The 13,495-nt window shown below is 34.5% G+C and overlaps 3 protein-coding genes across 8 annotated transcripts; 1 reads left to right on the top strand and 2 right to left on the bottom strand.

The window, feature by feature from the left end:
* Positions 1 to 6,578, bottom strand: LOC109538416 (tudor domain-containing protein 5). Of its 5 annotated transcripts, XM_048668099.1 has the most exons (20): positions 6,323 to 6,578; positions 6,185 to 6,269; positions 5,184 to 5,375; positions 4,900 to 5,054; positions 4,539 to 4,794; positions 4,314 to 4,447; positions 4,122 to 4,253; positions 3,868 to 4,066; positions 3,610 to 3,796; positions 3,435 to 3,544; positions 3,283 to 3,369; positions 3,100 to 3,232; positions 2,661 to 2,857; positions 1,869 to 2,051; positions 1,520 to 1,755; positions 1,225 to 1,464; positions 829 to 1,063; positions 657 to 767; positions 373 to 574; positions 1 to 316 (listed from the first exon to the last, which is right to left on the bottom strand). In XM_048668099.1, exons 2-20 carry the CDS (start codon positions 6,185 to 6,187, stop codon positions 72 to 74), a joined length of 3,237 nt encoding a protein of 1,078 aa, XP_048524056.1. In that variant the 5' UTR covers positions 6,188 to 6,269; positions 6,323 to 6,578; the 3' UTR covers positions 1 to 71. The 5 variants fall into 5 exon arrangements, with proteins under 5 accessions (XP_048524056.1, XP_048524055.1, XP_048524058.1 ...); XM_048668098.1 differs by having other exon boundaries at positions 6,185 to 6,578; XM_048668101.1 differs by having other exon boundaries at positions 829 to 961; positions 6,185 to 6,578.
* A 94-nt stretch (positions 6,579 to 6,672) lies between these two features.
* On the top strand, positions 6,673 to 9,706 carry LOC109538420 (surfeit locus protein 4 homolog). Its single transcript, XM_019905644.2, has 6 exons — positions 6,673 to 6,891; positions 7,207 to 7,470; positions 7,528 to 7,645; positions 8,516 to 8,628; positions 8,683 to 8,862; positions 8,921 to 9,706. Exons 1-6 carry the CDS (start codon positions 6,841 to 6,843, stop codon positions 9,005 to 9,007), a joined length of 813 nt encoding a protein of 270 aa, XP_019761203.1. The 5' UTR covers positions 6,673 to 6,840; the 3' UTR covers positions 9,008 to 9,706.
* Positions 9,503 to 12,610, bottom strand: LOC109538419 (iron-sulfur protein NUBPL). Of its 2 annotated transcripts, XM_019905643.2 has the most exons (5): positions 12,511 to 12,605; positions 12,280 to 12,458; positions 12,055 to 12,220; positions 11,703 to 11,887; positions 9,503 to 10,100 (listed from the first exon to the last, which is right to left on the bottom strand). In XM_019905643.2, the coding sequence occupies exons 2-5, from the start codon at positions 12,377 to 12,379 to the stop codon at positions 9,739 to 9,741; spliced, it is 813 nt and encodes a 270-aa protein (XP_019761202.2). In that variant the 5' UTR covers positions 12,380 to 12,458; positions 12,511 to 12,605; the 3' UTR covers positions 9,503 to 9,738. The 2 variants fall into 2 exon arrangements, with proteins under 2 accessions (XP_019761202.2, XP_019761201.2); XM_019905642.2 differs by having other exon boundaries at positions 12,280 to 12,610.
* Positions 12,611 to 13,495: the final 885 nt, after the last annotated feature.

The following is a 13,495-nucleotide window of genomic DNA, read 5'->3' as shown; positions in this document are numbered from 1 at the left end:
GTTATAGTTGTAGATATTGTACGTAACACGTAGGATATTATATTATTAACGCACTTATGTGATTAAACTAATTAGTGCAAATCTTCAAATGCGTGCGTTAATAACATTAATATCCTACTGGTTACGTAAATAACTATTAATGGCCACTGAACAGTACCTTGGCTCCTAGATGTGCGTGATGCTGATTCAAGCATTTGCGCTAAGTAGTTGAGCGATGCATTAAGAGGATAATTGCATGAGTCGATGGTTTCGTTAGAAGATATCTCTGTGGACTCGCCCAAGCTGATCGCCTGATCCACTATCGGGGCAATTTCAACTGAAATTCGAAGAAAGAATGGGTATAAAAAATATCGTTTTTGCTGGTTTCATTACCCTGGTTTATACGATCACATAACTCGATTTCGGGCATTTGTGTCTTATATTGTACCAGTGCCGTTGGAGAAGAATCATCACCACAAATTCGTGCAGATCTTGGCACAAACTCTTTGTAATCGGATTCCGAAGACACTAGAGATGCAAGCGATAGACTACGAGAAGCAGCGGTATTTTTCATGCTTGATTCCTGATTGGATGACTGAAATGGAAAGTGACTTAACTGAATTAAACTTGTTAATTTCTAATGTAAATATCGACTGGTGAACCAGACGACTTCTTACGGAATTAGTCGCACAACAATTTTGCCCTTCGACTGGAGTCATTAAATATTCTCGAAAGGGGTTATTTAGGTGCCAAGATGCGGCAACAGATGGGTCGGACGTTTGAGTGGCCTGAAATTCCAAATTTGAATAGTTAAAGTAATTAACTTAAGTTAAAAATATCTGGTGTTACCTCGTCTTCATTGCAATCATCAGAAATTTCCTTCCAATTCTCTATCTTTGAGTGCAATATTGAAGAAAACGTTTCAGGACTAAGAGGTGAACTGCTATTAGAACCTGTCTGATGGTTTGATCCTGAGCATTCGCTGTTAAATGCATTTGGATTATCGAAGATATTTAAATCTGAAGAGCCAAGTGATAAAGAATCCTCATAATTTTGTATTCCATTAAAATAGTCCAGAGTTTTGCTAAAATTTCAGATAGTATTTCTAATACAATAGGGCTCTAATTGGGTATTATTTCAAGCTTCTTTTGGTGACTTCTATTGAGCAAATAGTAACAGTTAATTAACAAGAATTTACTGTCTACGCTAGATCGAAAATTACAAATACGTTTATGATTATTGTACCTTTGGTCTATAACTGTTGAATTAAAATTATTTTCTTCATTTTGTGATGAACTGGAATGTTCTGAACAATTTGGGCTGCTTGACTGGCTGCTTACACTAGGTGAACCATTCAAATCCAACCTGGCATCCTGTTTATTCGTAATATTTATCAACTTGATAATTTTCTCCGAAAGTTCTTTATTATCCCGGCATAATTGAAGACACGTAAAATTTCTTCGTTTATTGCGAATAATGGCTAACCTGCATTATTGTTTAATAATTTAAGCTCATTTTCGGTTCAAAATATTCCACTTACCCATCTACGGATTTCTTACAGCTGGCATTTTCTTCATGAAGCATTTCCGGTTGGAAAGTGAATTCAGCTATTTTGCCGCTAAGTTTTCCAAAAATACTTAAATCGATTTTTCTTGATTTGCTTATTAGCTCGACCTTGTTGACGTTTAACGCAACAAATCGCCTATGGTTTCGTTTTAGGCTTTTGTAATAGGAATTTTCAAAGCTTTTTCTTTCATAGTCAAACTCTTTCAAAACCTATTAAACAAGTTTTTCAATTTTTATTGACCATTTTATCTATTTAGTGGATTTATTGTTTTTCTTTGAATTGAATTCGATAAATTTACTCAGTAATAAATACAAATACATACCTGTGGAATAGGTTTAAAATATTGGGGCATACAAAACTGCAATGGCACAAGCATTTCTTGCAAATAGAACATTTCATTGGAGTTAGGAGCTAAGCCATATTCTAATTCACTGTATGTTGGAAAAAGATGTAAATTTTTCACTTTGCTTGTAAAAATCGGTAGCGAAAACGGCTTTAGTTGTTTCTGCAACAATAAATGATCATCAATTGAAAAACAAACGACTAAAAATTAAATTCGACAGAGATTAGCAAAACTTTTCAGTTACGGAAAAAATGCTCGAGCCTTGAACAGTTATGTAAAAAACGACAAATATGTTTTACATAATATTTTTTAATCACATTTATTAGTACATAATAATTTATTTCTATACATGCTTTCAACTACAGTGACTAAATATTCAATAAAAGAACAATTCGAATTTGACAAGCAAGATATTAAGGATCAAGAACTAAAAAATGAGCTAAATAATAAATCAAGTAAAAGCAAAACTGTTCAAAGAGCAGTTTCAATTTAATAAGCAAAGTATAAAGATTTTCAATTATTATTGTATAATGTTATTTTAAAAGACAGTATTTAGTAAATTTTTTATTACTATTTATAGCCAATTGGAATAAATGAATGCGAAACAAACTGTAAGATGCGGCTGCTTAAACGAGATAAAATCTCGTTCGAAATATAAATTTAAAATTATACAGTTTTACTAAGTAAGTGTGCTCGTCGCACATTAGATAATTTCCAGTGTGTTAATAGATGGTTCGCTCTGTCTATTGTATAACAAGTCTGCCCGATTACCTCTTCGCACCATACAGCAATGCCTTCCTTAACTAGCTTCTCGTTCACATAATGCACATTATTAAGCTCGGTCACATCGGCAAGGAAAACACATACAAACTCTTCCTGCCAATCAATGTAGCTAATTTTGATTTTAGTGTCTTTGCGATTAATCATATCCCGAAATGTATTAACTGCAGTTCGACACCAAGTTATTCCTAAAACAATTATCACGTTTAATTAAGCTGTTAAGTTGAAATTGGTAAAACGTCTTGCATTTTCAGGGATAGTTGCTACCCCTGAAAAACTTGCCCGTTTGAAGCATTGGCCGCAAACGCATGACTTTTGAGTTTTCGGGCTTTATCCCGTCATGGAAAAGAAAATTTCCTAACGCTTTGCAAGCAGGAAAAACCAGTTTCAGGCAATAACTGCGAAAGCCAAACTCTCATGATTTTCATACCTTTTGTCACAGGAGCGATGTTTGCTAATCTACATCGAATACCTTGAGCAGGAAGAGCAGCAAATTCAGACCGTAGAAAACAAAGCCCTTTCATAGGAACTTTAGAAATGCTTCCGTAGTCAATAAAGAAAAGCTGAAAACATCGGGATAGAGCATTTTCTAGATGTATTTTTATTCACTTACCCGTACACAATCTTCTTGGGGTAAAACCCTAATAACTTTGGCGCGATGATATTCTCCAATAATAATTTGGACACAATAAAGGCCTTCCTGAAATAAAGAAAAAATGTATTTCTAATACTCCCTCGAAAGGAAAAACTTTGTAATTTACGTACTTTAATAACAGCACGCGGAACAGCATACTCTTGTGCATTAGTTGAGTCATTATAAAAATACTGTAATTGATCCATTAAATCATCTAAAGGAGTCTTATTCACAGAATTGCCTAAAATAATGTAATTATTTTCATTGTCTGTCGCGATAATTATGGCATTTTTATAATAAACACACCTAGATAAAACCAAAATTTGGACGGATCGTATACTTCTACTACCACAGCGTCGAAAACATCGCCAACTCTAGTCGATTTGGGTAAAAACTGATTCGGTATGATTTGGCCATATGGAAATATGTCACTAGGTAATCGGTCTTTAAAATCAGACCAATCTAGATCTGGTAACGGTTCAATATGTGATGGCTAGAACAATAAATAATTAACAATTTCTCTTAAAACAATTGAATATTCTAGGAAAGAAGTAGAGAATTTACCTTCTTTGCTGCTTGTCCGCTGCTAGATATAGTCCAATATTTCTCGGCAGACTCCGGAAACGGTTTACTCTTATCAAATAACTTAAAATCATCAAGTCCTGGTCGAATGTAATGAAATATGTGCTTTAAAGCTATACACATGTCCACAAGATTCACATATCCATAATCTTTATAGAACAGAACTCGTTTAAACAATTTCCTAAAAATTAATAACTAACATTAAAAATACCTAATTTGGCAATAGCCATGTTTACATGTATGCGGTAGGCAAATCACTGGCCCAAATTCCATCTGGATATTGGGCGATTAGTGTCTTTAAGTTATCTTGCACTTTTTGCGGAACATTCGAAATATCTTCCTCAAAGGTTTCCTTAACTGCCTGGAAACTGAAATATGAATATTAATTGAAATCTGCAACTGACGAAGATGTAATCGATCTGAAATACCTCATATGGCTGCTTTGGGCATCATCTCTATTAATACTATTTTGGGGAGAGTGCTGTACTGCATGGCCACTATCTTTTTCCACATTACTCTTTAATTGATCAACTTGTAGATTCGAGTTTCGTGTTAATGTCGTCTGCAATTTTAAATTACTTTATAATATGGTCTCTTCCGAAGAAAGCATGTAAATTCCCCAGAAATCAACTAGTAGATTAAAAACCACCTACCTTAAACTCGATTAATCTACTCGGATTTTCGTTTATATGTGATAGATTTCTTTGACAATTACTCCTCTGGGGAGTTGAACTTGGAGTGGTAGCGCCAGTATTAGCAGTCAAACCATGGGTTCTTATGGTGGTAGTAGCCGTATTGGTTGCACACACTCCAGATGCGTTGTTCACCATATTCTCCTTAACGGTACTTCGAGAATTTGGTGTTGTGTTTATAGGGCTGTTTTGATATGCGAAAGGACTTCTACTGTAACTTTGAATTATAAATTGACTACAGTTTATTGCAAATTAAGATCAGCGGCTGAATAGAAATTCGGTAAATTTCAATCTACATACATTGAATAATTCAAATAATTACTTTGAAACGGGTACAGGTGTGCTAAATCTGCGTCTGGGCATTGCAAACTTGCGATTTTTTGGAGTTACTTTTTGTCTTGTCACCATTTCGTTAATATGGGCGATGTCCTCAGTTACAACTGGGTAGACTTCAGCGTACCACCCACATCCTCTCACCTACAATAGCACCCAAATCGATGTACTAAATCTAATATGCACATTTTACAGATCTCACTCCCTTGCAGTTTTATTACTTGCAATCGTTATCAATAATCAAATTTATAAAAAATAATTATATGTACTTACAATGCATACATCTTTAATACTTTTCAAAAGATGTTCCAAACCATTATAGCCCAATTTTTTGTACGGTATCGGTTCCCCAATCAAGTCTGCGTACTCCTTTTGCAGACTGCTTATTGTAGATACACAAGGGCTTGATGTCAGTAAGGCTTTGATACTGTTTTTCACTTCTAGTTCCTCTTTAGTAGTTGCCATCTGGGAAAAAAATATTTTTTTAGTCTCACAAATCCATCTTGCAAATGAAAACAGTTGAGTTGACCGCTAGACAATTCAAAAGGCATATGATTCATATATAGACTGTTAATAATTTCTAAAATAAATACTGTAAGTACCATTAAATGATACGTTCCCCAAATAGAATGTTTATTTCAAATAGAAGTAATGTTTAATACTTAAAACTAACTAGAGACTAAGATGACCTTGCCTATACGAAGTACAAGGGCAGAATGTTTATTCCAATTCCTATTATCTTGTCTATATGTTGCATCAATAATTAAGCAAAATTATTAATTGATGTTGTTTAATGAGTATTGTAATATAATGGTATTTAAATAGGAATGTCTAATGTGGTCCGGGATGAATCACATCACTGTCCTTGCAGTATCTATGTCTACTTAAAGCGTAAGATGTCGGCACAACAAACCCTTTTGAAATGGATTTTTGGAGCTTTTAAGCCGTCGTGGAGTATATTTTTTCCTGACTTTTCGCAAGCACGAGTGGCTTAGATCGTTGAACCGACGGGATTCAAGATATGCTAATCTCAGGCACCCCAGAACCGGTTTCGAGCCTATTCGCTCCAATCCGCTGAATTTAACCAAAACACAGGATGAGATCTAATTATGCGCTAAACCGGTCCTAGGGCTACCTGATATACAAACTACCTGCCTGCTGATAAACACATATTTTAAAATTGGTTCATTAGAGGTCATTTAACATTTGTGTCTTAAGTTGAGAGGCAAAATACCTACAAAGAGCGGTTGTTGCTTCAAAGAAATGTATCTTACCATGTAATAAAGGGTATCTGACGAAGTCCACTAAAATCCTCCGAAGTACCTTAAACTTTGCAGCGCTTTGGAATATTCATAAACACTGAAGAAAACACGATTTGTCTCAAATTATAGACGCAGTGCCTCAGAACTTACAATCCTGTAATTTTCTATAGTTTGATTATCATTAAAATTACACATTCCTAATAAGCGCTGGAAAGCAGGCTAAAACATTTTACAGTTTCTAATTGTTTAAATATCGAAGTATAAACAAAACAACCCAAAGCGTGGGGAACTTTAATCAAAATGTCTTCAATTTTATGGAATTTCTCAGTTTCGCACCGATTTCACATGCAACATAACCGCACTTTACTCTGTACCTAACCAAACTTTATAAAAATCGTAGCCTTTCTGTATAATATTTTCATTTATTTCGCAATACTGATGAAAACGCTCCAGATTGGATTGGCTCTAATTTTCAAATTAACCGAAAAACACTAATTGATTAATGCATTTAACCAAAATGAATGCACTGGGGAACGTACTTGCGAATATTGTATTTTGACCGAATTCTGACACTGACAACTCAACGTTATGTGGTGGAGTATTTAAGACCTTGTCCTTTCAAATAAAAGTTTTTAGTTGCGTGGAGTTTTTAAGTGGACAGTGCTAAAATGAATTCGCAAAACGAGTATATTTCCAAGGCAGAGGACATCGCTGACCAGGTAGTTATTTTCATCAATATCTAATATCTATTAATTGGCCAATGTTTTGGAAAGTGCCATTCAGAAATTAGTTTCCAGTTCAAAAACCAGTAAAAAAGAGTCACGTCAGCGCAAAAAAGGGATTTATCACATACAGTTCAACAGGTTTACTAGGCCTTGATTCCCACCAGCCTTGACCTGCATTCTTACAACTGCTCCAATTTTTTTAATCAAGTTCTTCGCGTCGAATAAGTACTTTTCCATATGCTTCAATACCACCTCGAAAACGCTAAGTATCGGCTAATATACCCATCTAAATAAACTCTTCTATTGCAGGTTCAAAGAAAACTGAAACACATTCTCCCAACATTAGCACGTCTGTGTTTAATTTCAACATTCTTTGAAGATGGAATCCGAATGTGGGTCCAATGGAATGAGCAAAGAGAATACATGAATATGTCTTGGGGCTGTGGATACTTTTTAGCGACTGTTTTTGTATTAGTTAATTTAGTTTTTCAATTGGGCGGTTGTGCGATGGTTATAGTCAGATTCAGAGTGGAAATTGCTTGTGGAATACTCAGCTTTATCGTTATCCTACAGGTAAAATCAGCACAAGCTAATATTGAAGTTGACCTATAAATGCGAACAATTTTTCAGACCATCGCTTACAGTATTCTCTGGGACGTGCAATTTCTGTTTAGGAATTTTGCTTTAGGCGGAGCATTATTACTTGTTCTAGCCGAGAGCAAGGGAGAAGCGAAAAGTCTATTTGCTGGTGAGTTTTGTTCTTAATACATTCGCACTGCAAATGTATCGAACAATTCTAATTCGTTGTCCACCAGTTTTAATTCAGTAATTAATAGGAGCGCATTAGTATAAGAACATGTGTAAACCTGATGACCTACAAACCCAAACACCAAAGTGTCACGCGAACTGAGGCACATCTTATGTATGTATGTATGTCTCAGGGTTTTAATTTTATTTTAAAAAAGCTTTAAAAACGGTCAATTATGTGATAACTGCTGGGTTCCCCGTGCACATGATCAAAACTTTTATTCAGGAAAAATGTATGTAATAATGGGAACATTATTAACTTTTTACATTAACAAAAGTAAAATTAAGTTTTTTGTTATACGGGGAAAGCGCTCAGATGTATTGTAATGAAACTGGCTGTGGCCATACTTTGCTAAACACTAGATTAGTATTTTCGTGAGATTATTCCATTCAAATCGGTCTAAAACGCTTCTAAAAGACGACCGGCCTAATTCTGTTATTGTCTGAAATTGTTAAATAGCAAGGAAACAGGAACATTTTTTTGGGCAAAAACTGTGGATGCTACAAGACTGCAACTGGGAAAACGTCGCCAAAATGTTTTTTCTTGCATCAACGTTTCAATTAAATTTTAGGACGCTGAAAGCGAACCGAGTGATTTTAGACTGTGGTTTAAAACAATCGCATAAAATTGCAATTTAATCAAGGTAGATAATAGAATTAACGCACGGAAATCAGGAGCCGCAAATCTATTGTTCTATTACATTTACACTAGCGCCCTCAAATTGTTTAGTCTCATTATTCCATTGTAGTTTAAACTCTGATTTCGATGCTATTTTCAGTTCGCAAGTGCTATTTACTGTTTCCCTTATAGGCGTTCCAAGTCTTGGCGATAACAAGCCCAAAAACTATCTGCAACTCACCGGCCGAATCCTTTTGGCATTCATGTTCATCACTTTAATTAGATTTGAGATGAGCTTTTTACAAGTAAGTTTTCCTACATTGGTTCACATCCCCCGTTTATGCACGTGTGGTTTTTAGATTTTGCTTGATCTTTTGGGATCTGCGCTAATGGTTCTAGTCACGGTTGGTTACAAAACGAAACTATCCGCGTTACTTTTAGTTCTTCTATTGACGACGCTGAACTTTTATCACAATGCTTGGTGGAACATTCCCGACTATAAGCCATTGAGAGACTTTTTAAAATACGACTTTTTCCAAGTGAGTGAAAATTTCGTGACAAAATCGTTATTTTTTATGTTTTTTTCTCTGTTTTCAGACCCTGTCTGTAGTAGGCGGATTGCTCATGATTGTGTATTTGGGTCCTGGAGGCGTATCCATGGATGAACACAAGAAAAAATGGTAGTTACGAGAAAATGCGTTAAACTTACCTGATTTAGATATAATGCCATTGAAGGTGAGTTGAGCAGGGAACATGTTAAAGATTTATTTTAATTTATGTTCTACACTACTTTGACTTTTTAATTTAAGACTTTTGACATAGTTTGCATAGAGTCTTTAAGCTACTTAATTAAAAACAAAAACATGGATCAATTATAAGGCGCGATGTAAGGTTTTTATTAAGGAGGTAAAGGCTTCTATGTGCTTAATAGCTGAAAAAGTTACTTCAAATCCTTAACACACATGACATGGTAGTATGTGCGTCCTTTTTTTTGTTTTACTTACAAAGCTGTTTTTATTTTATACTTAATTATGCTTATGGGTGAGATAGTGGCGTCAATCTAAGATGGTACTAAGTTGTGTAACACACCTGCTTTTCAAGTCGCAACATGACTATACGGAACAATTTGAATATTTACTTGCAGATTATGTATACATACATTATATTTAATTATTTATAACTTTCCTTTTGTATATACTTTATTTAAGCTTAACGCTGTTAATACAGTTAGCTGATGAAAATCATTTGACATATAAGCGCTCACAAGTGGTACGGACATCTTCCATAATTTTTTGTTGGTAATTGTTTTTATTGAAGGATGCAAAAGAGATGTATAATTGGGTTACTTTAGATTTAAATAAAATTCAATATTTTTTAGTAAAATCCATGTTTCATTGTCGCCTGAAAACATTTTGCTATAAAATTACCTTGCTATTTTCCTTGCTAGATAAGAACTGAACAACTTTCTTAGCCAAGTGTCTGTACAGTTCTGATTGTCCATTGTTCGCATCTAAAACAACGGGAACTCCTTTATCGCCTCCGTCAGCTATAGTACGATTTAGGGGAAGTTTCTCTAAAATCGGCACTTGTAAATCTTCAGACAACTGCTTAGTTCCATCGCCGAATATCAAAATCTCGTTTGAGCAATTTGGGCATTTTACTGAACTCATATTCTCGACTAATCCGATTATTGGGATTTTCAACATGTTGTACATTACTGCACCGCGTTTAGTAACTTGCAGAGCTGCTGATTGAGGAGTCGTTACTAAAACTACTCCTGAAAAAATGCTTGGTTTTGGAAAAATTGCTTAATACTTATTTTTAACGTAAAGGAAAAGGACAGATTGGTTTAAATTATATTTGCAAAACGTCCTTAACTGTTGCTTGCATCAAAATGTCTCGTTAGAAAGTGTTTAAAATTTAAAAAAAAAGAGCTCACAGGCCCTTAAGTCAGTTAATTATTCAGGGTGATTGTTTCCCAATGAGAAAACCGAATTCTGAAGAAACTACAAGTCAAATGGTTAATACTGGCACAAAAATGTTGATAGTTTCAGAAATACAAGGTGTTGAAAGTTAAAATGTTAATCCAAATAAACCATGTTAGAACAATTATTTGTATTGTTAAATGATCACGTTGTATAATCATAAAAAATTGTTCTATTTCTATATGCATTCGGCCTCAACTAATAAAGTGAAAGCTCAAATAAACATTTAAAAATTGGACAAAAAAAGGTATCTGTGTCATGAACAATTATCAACTAATGAACTAAAAGTAATGCATTTTACACTGCGAAAAAGTTAAACCGGTTGACAAAGAACAATTATATTTGTGTCTTGCAAGAAAATCAGTTTAAAGATAAAACAAAAGAAATAAGGAAGAGCAAAGAAAAGAGTGAATAAAAGCAATCTCCTTTAATTTCCGTTGTTTGTATACTTTCGATGAATCCTTGCTTGACGCCGAAGATTTAATAAAAATATAAAGACGACGGAATCATATCCCGTAAACCGCAGGTAAAACAACCAAAGCCCTACTCCAAACTTTAACTTTTTTCTTTCAAACGTTACTTTATTAAATTGTCTTCTTCAAATGTCTTTAGAGACATCAAATTTGTGTAAAAAAACAAATATAACATCGGATTTCCATTCGACGTTACGCTATCGATAAACCTTAAGAAAATGAACTAACTTAGGAAGATCGCTGAAAATATTGATAAAAAATCACGAAGCAAAGATATTAAAAAAACTTAAATAACGAAGTACCAAATAGTGTATGCAATACAAAAGCGCTTTTAAAATGGCCTACCCGAATGGCAAAACTATTTTTTATTACTTAAATCGCTCGCAATAAATCAGCCATAACTTTTTTCATTCAAACGCTACTTTATTAAATTGTATTCTTAAAATGTCTTTAGGGACATGAAATGTGTGCAAAAAAATCAATATAACATTGGATTTCCATTCGACGTTCCTCTATCGATAAACCTAAAGAAAATGAACTAACTTAGGAAGATCGCTGAAAATATTGATAAAAAAATCACGAAGCAAATATATTAGAAAAACATAAAGAACTAAGTTCAAAATAGTGTATGTAATACAAAAGCGCTTTTAAAATGGCCTACCCGAATGGTAAAACTTTTTTTATTATTAAATCGCCCGCAATAAATCAGTCATAGCTAAGCAGAAGAGAAAGACCACAGCAGAAGTGTTTGAAGAACTAGAAAAATATAAATTGATAATTTGAGATCAGAATAGCGGTTACGAAAAAAGAACAGGCATCTTTCTAACGACGAATTACAAATGCGTAATGAATGTAGCAAGAATGCATCGGATTTTATTGAAATTTGAGCAACTATTTAATTAATTAAAGTGAGTTTTTTACCGTTGATGGGCAAGTTCTGTACCAAACTTAAATGGGTGTCTCCTGTCCCAGGAGGCGTATCGACAACCAGATAATCAATGTCTCCCCAGTTCACTTGTCTCATTAATTTTTCTAGAGCTTGCATGACCATCAAACCTCGCCAGATTATTGGCGAACTTTCTTCGATTAAAAATCCAAAGGACATGCTAAAAATCACCCAGTGAATGACCATTATAAATGATTAAAAACAATTATAAATCAGTAATCATGAAGATCGTCAGGCTTTACAAGAACAACGAGGATTAAGATAAAGCGTTTAAATTCTCGCACAAATGCCTGATGACCTGATGATAAAGACTAAAAGAATAAGTGCCATTTTACGCCATAGTTAACCAACGGTTCCATGAGATTGGTGTCTGTTAAAAACGGTGTATCGTGAAGGTTCATCATGAGCGGAATAGTGGGTCCAAATATATCGGTATCTAGCAGCCCGATTTTTTTATCTGGGGCTTCCAGCTTTAACCCCACAGCTAGATTTGCTAAAACAATCCAATACAGTTTGAATAACCAGAAGTTGAGTTGAATTGCGGCTACATACTAGCAATGGTTGATTTGCCAACGCCTCCTTTTCCCGAAGAAACTAAAACAATGTCTTTAACTCCCACTATGGGCTTCTGCTTGGGGAGCCCCCTTTGCATCAGTCCCTTTTGATGGGATTTTATGGCATCCAAGGAATACGAGGCCAGAGTACTTTGAAAGACTCCATACCTGATATTCCTAAAGATGCTAGTTAAGTAGTTGGCCTGAGGCATGTGAATGAACTTTTTACTTATGGGAAAATGTATCTTAAAAGCACTGTTTTGGATACATCAACCACACTTTTTTCGTAAACAAACCGGCTTTTGCAACGTTGCCGTTAGCCACCAATTATCGGGATATACAGGGTGTTTTCACTTTTTCTTTAATGTTGATATATAGAAAGTAGTTATGGCGAACATTACACTGATATAATTTTTTTTGCAAAAATGTCTCCATAATAATTTTAAAGCGAATTTAAATTCAAATCAGATATTTTCCGCCAAAAACGCCGAATCTGTATCGTCGGTTGCCTATCCCGATTGTGACGTAGCAGGTCATATCAACAAAGTTTCTCGTGTTTATCTTTTTGTATTCGCAGCTTAGTTTTATTATTTAAGTTATTGTGATTATCATTGTTTTATTGATTATTATTATTATCTTGCATAATGGAAAATAGTGACATGTATGGATCACAATCACAGTGGTGTTGTGTGCCATGCAAGAATACCTCGATAAGTGCTCCAAACAAGCTCTTTTAACCGTTCCCCATAATTATGCACGTGAAGTTTTATGGTTCAAAGCAGCTAGACGTGATGTTCCTAAATCAAAATCAGTGTTTTTTTTTTGTTGCGAGGATCATTTTCAGGAACAAAAAGCTAATGATGAGGCAGATAGAATATGCCTTCGATCGTACTTTGTGTTCTGGGCAAATTCTACCTTGTACAGTGCACAAAGAACCCTCGCGTTTCAATTCCACATATCCGATATCATCATATTGTTCTCGTGATGCCCAAAATACAAATTGAAGAGTTTTATTTTTAAAGCAGCCATGTGTATAGGTTAGGTTAAGTTGAATAAGTAAAATTCTATATATTATTTTCCTAATTTAAACCAATACAGACAGATTAGTATATTAAGGAGAGAGTAACTAATAATGAATTTACGAATTTTTACTTACGCTGCTGCTTTGATACCCTTAAATTGGGCTGAATTAAAGCCTTCGTCGTTTTTTTTTT

The sequence above is a fragment of the Dendroctonus ponderosae genome, unplaced genomic scaffold (assembly GCF_020466585.1).
Source record: "Dendroctonus ponderosae isolate FM_Combo_2020 unplaced genomic scaffold, Dpon_F_20191213v2 Dpon_F_20191213_7, whole genome shotgun sequence".
NCBI lineage: Eukaryota > Metazoa > Arthropoda > Insecta > Coleoptera > Curculionidae > Dendroctonus > Dendroctonus ponderosae.
The sequence above is the reverse complement of the archived record's forward strand: the minus strand, read 5'-3'. Positions and strand labels throughout refer to the sequence as shown.

Excerpts from the sequence above, each read along its gene's own strand:
- LOC109538419 (XM_019905642.2), bottom strand. The coding sequence starts at position 12,493 with ATGCCTCAGGCCAACTACTTAACTAGCATCTTTAGGAATATCAGGTAT. Across the intron at positions 11,888-12,054 it reads GTTAACTATGGCGTAAAATG|CATGTCCTTTGGATTTTTAA; the intron begins GCACTTATTCTT and ends GGTGATTTTTAG. Across the intron at positions 10,101-11,702 it reads ACAGAACTTGCCCATCAACG|GAGTAGTTTTAGTAACGACT; the intron begins GTAAAAAACTCA and ends GCATTTTTTCAG.
- LOC109538420 (XM_019905644.2), top strand. The coding sequence starts at position 6,841 with ATGAATTCGCAAAACGAGTATATTTCCAAGGCAGAGGACATCGCTGAC. Across the intron at positions 7,471-7,527 it reads GCTTTATCGTTATCCTACAG|ACCATCGCTTACAGTATTCT; the intron begins GTAAAATCAGCA and ends ACAATTTTTCAG. Across the intron at positions 8,863-8,920 it reads TAAAATACGACTTTTTCCAA|ACCCTGTCTGTAGTAGGCGG; the intron begins GTGAGTGAAAAT and ends CTCTGTTTTCAG.
- LOC109538416 (XM_048668098.1), bottom strand. Across the intron at positions 768-828 it reads ATGATTGCAATGAAGACGAG|GCCACTCAAACGTCCGACCC; the intron begins GTAACACCAGAT and ends TTGGAATTTCAG. Across the intron at positions 575-656 it reads ATTGTTGTGCGACTAATTCC|TCATCCAATCAGGAATCAAG; the intron begins GTAAGAAGTCGT and ends TTTCCATTTCAG.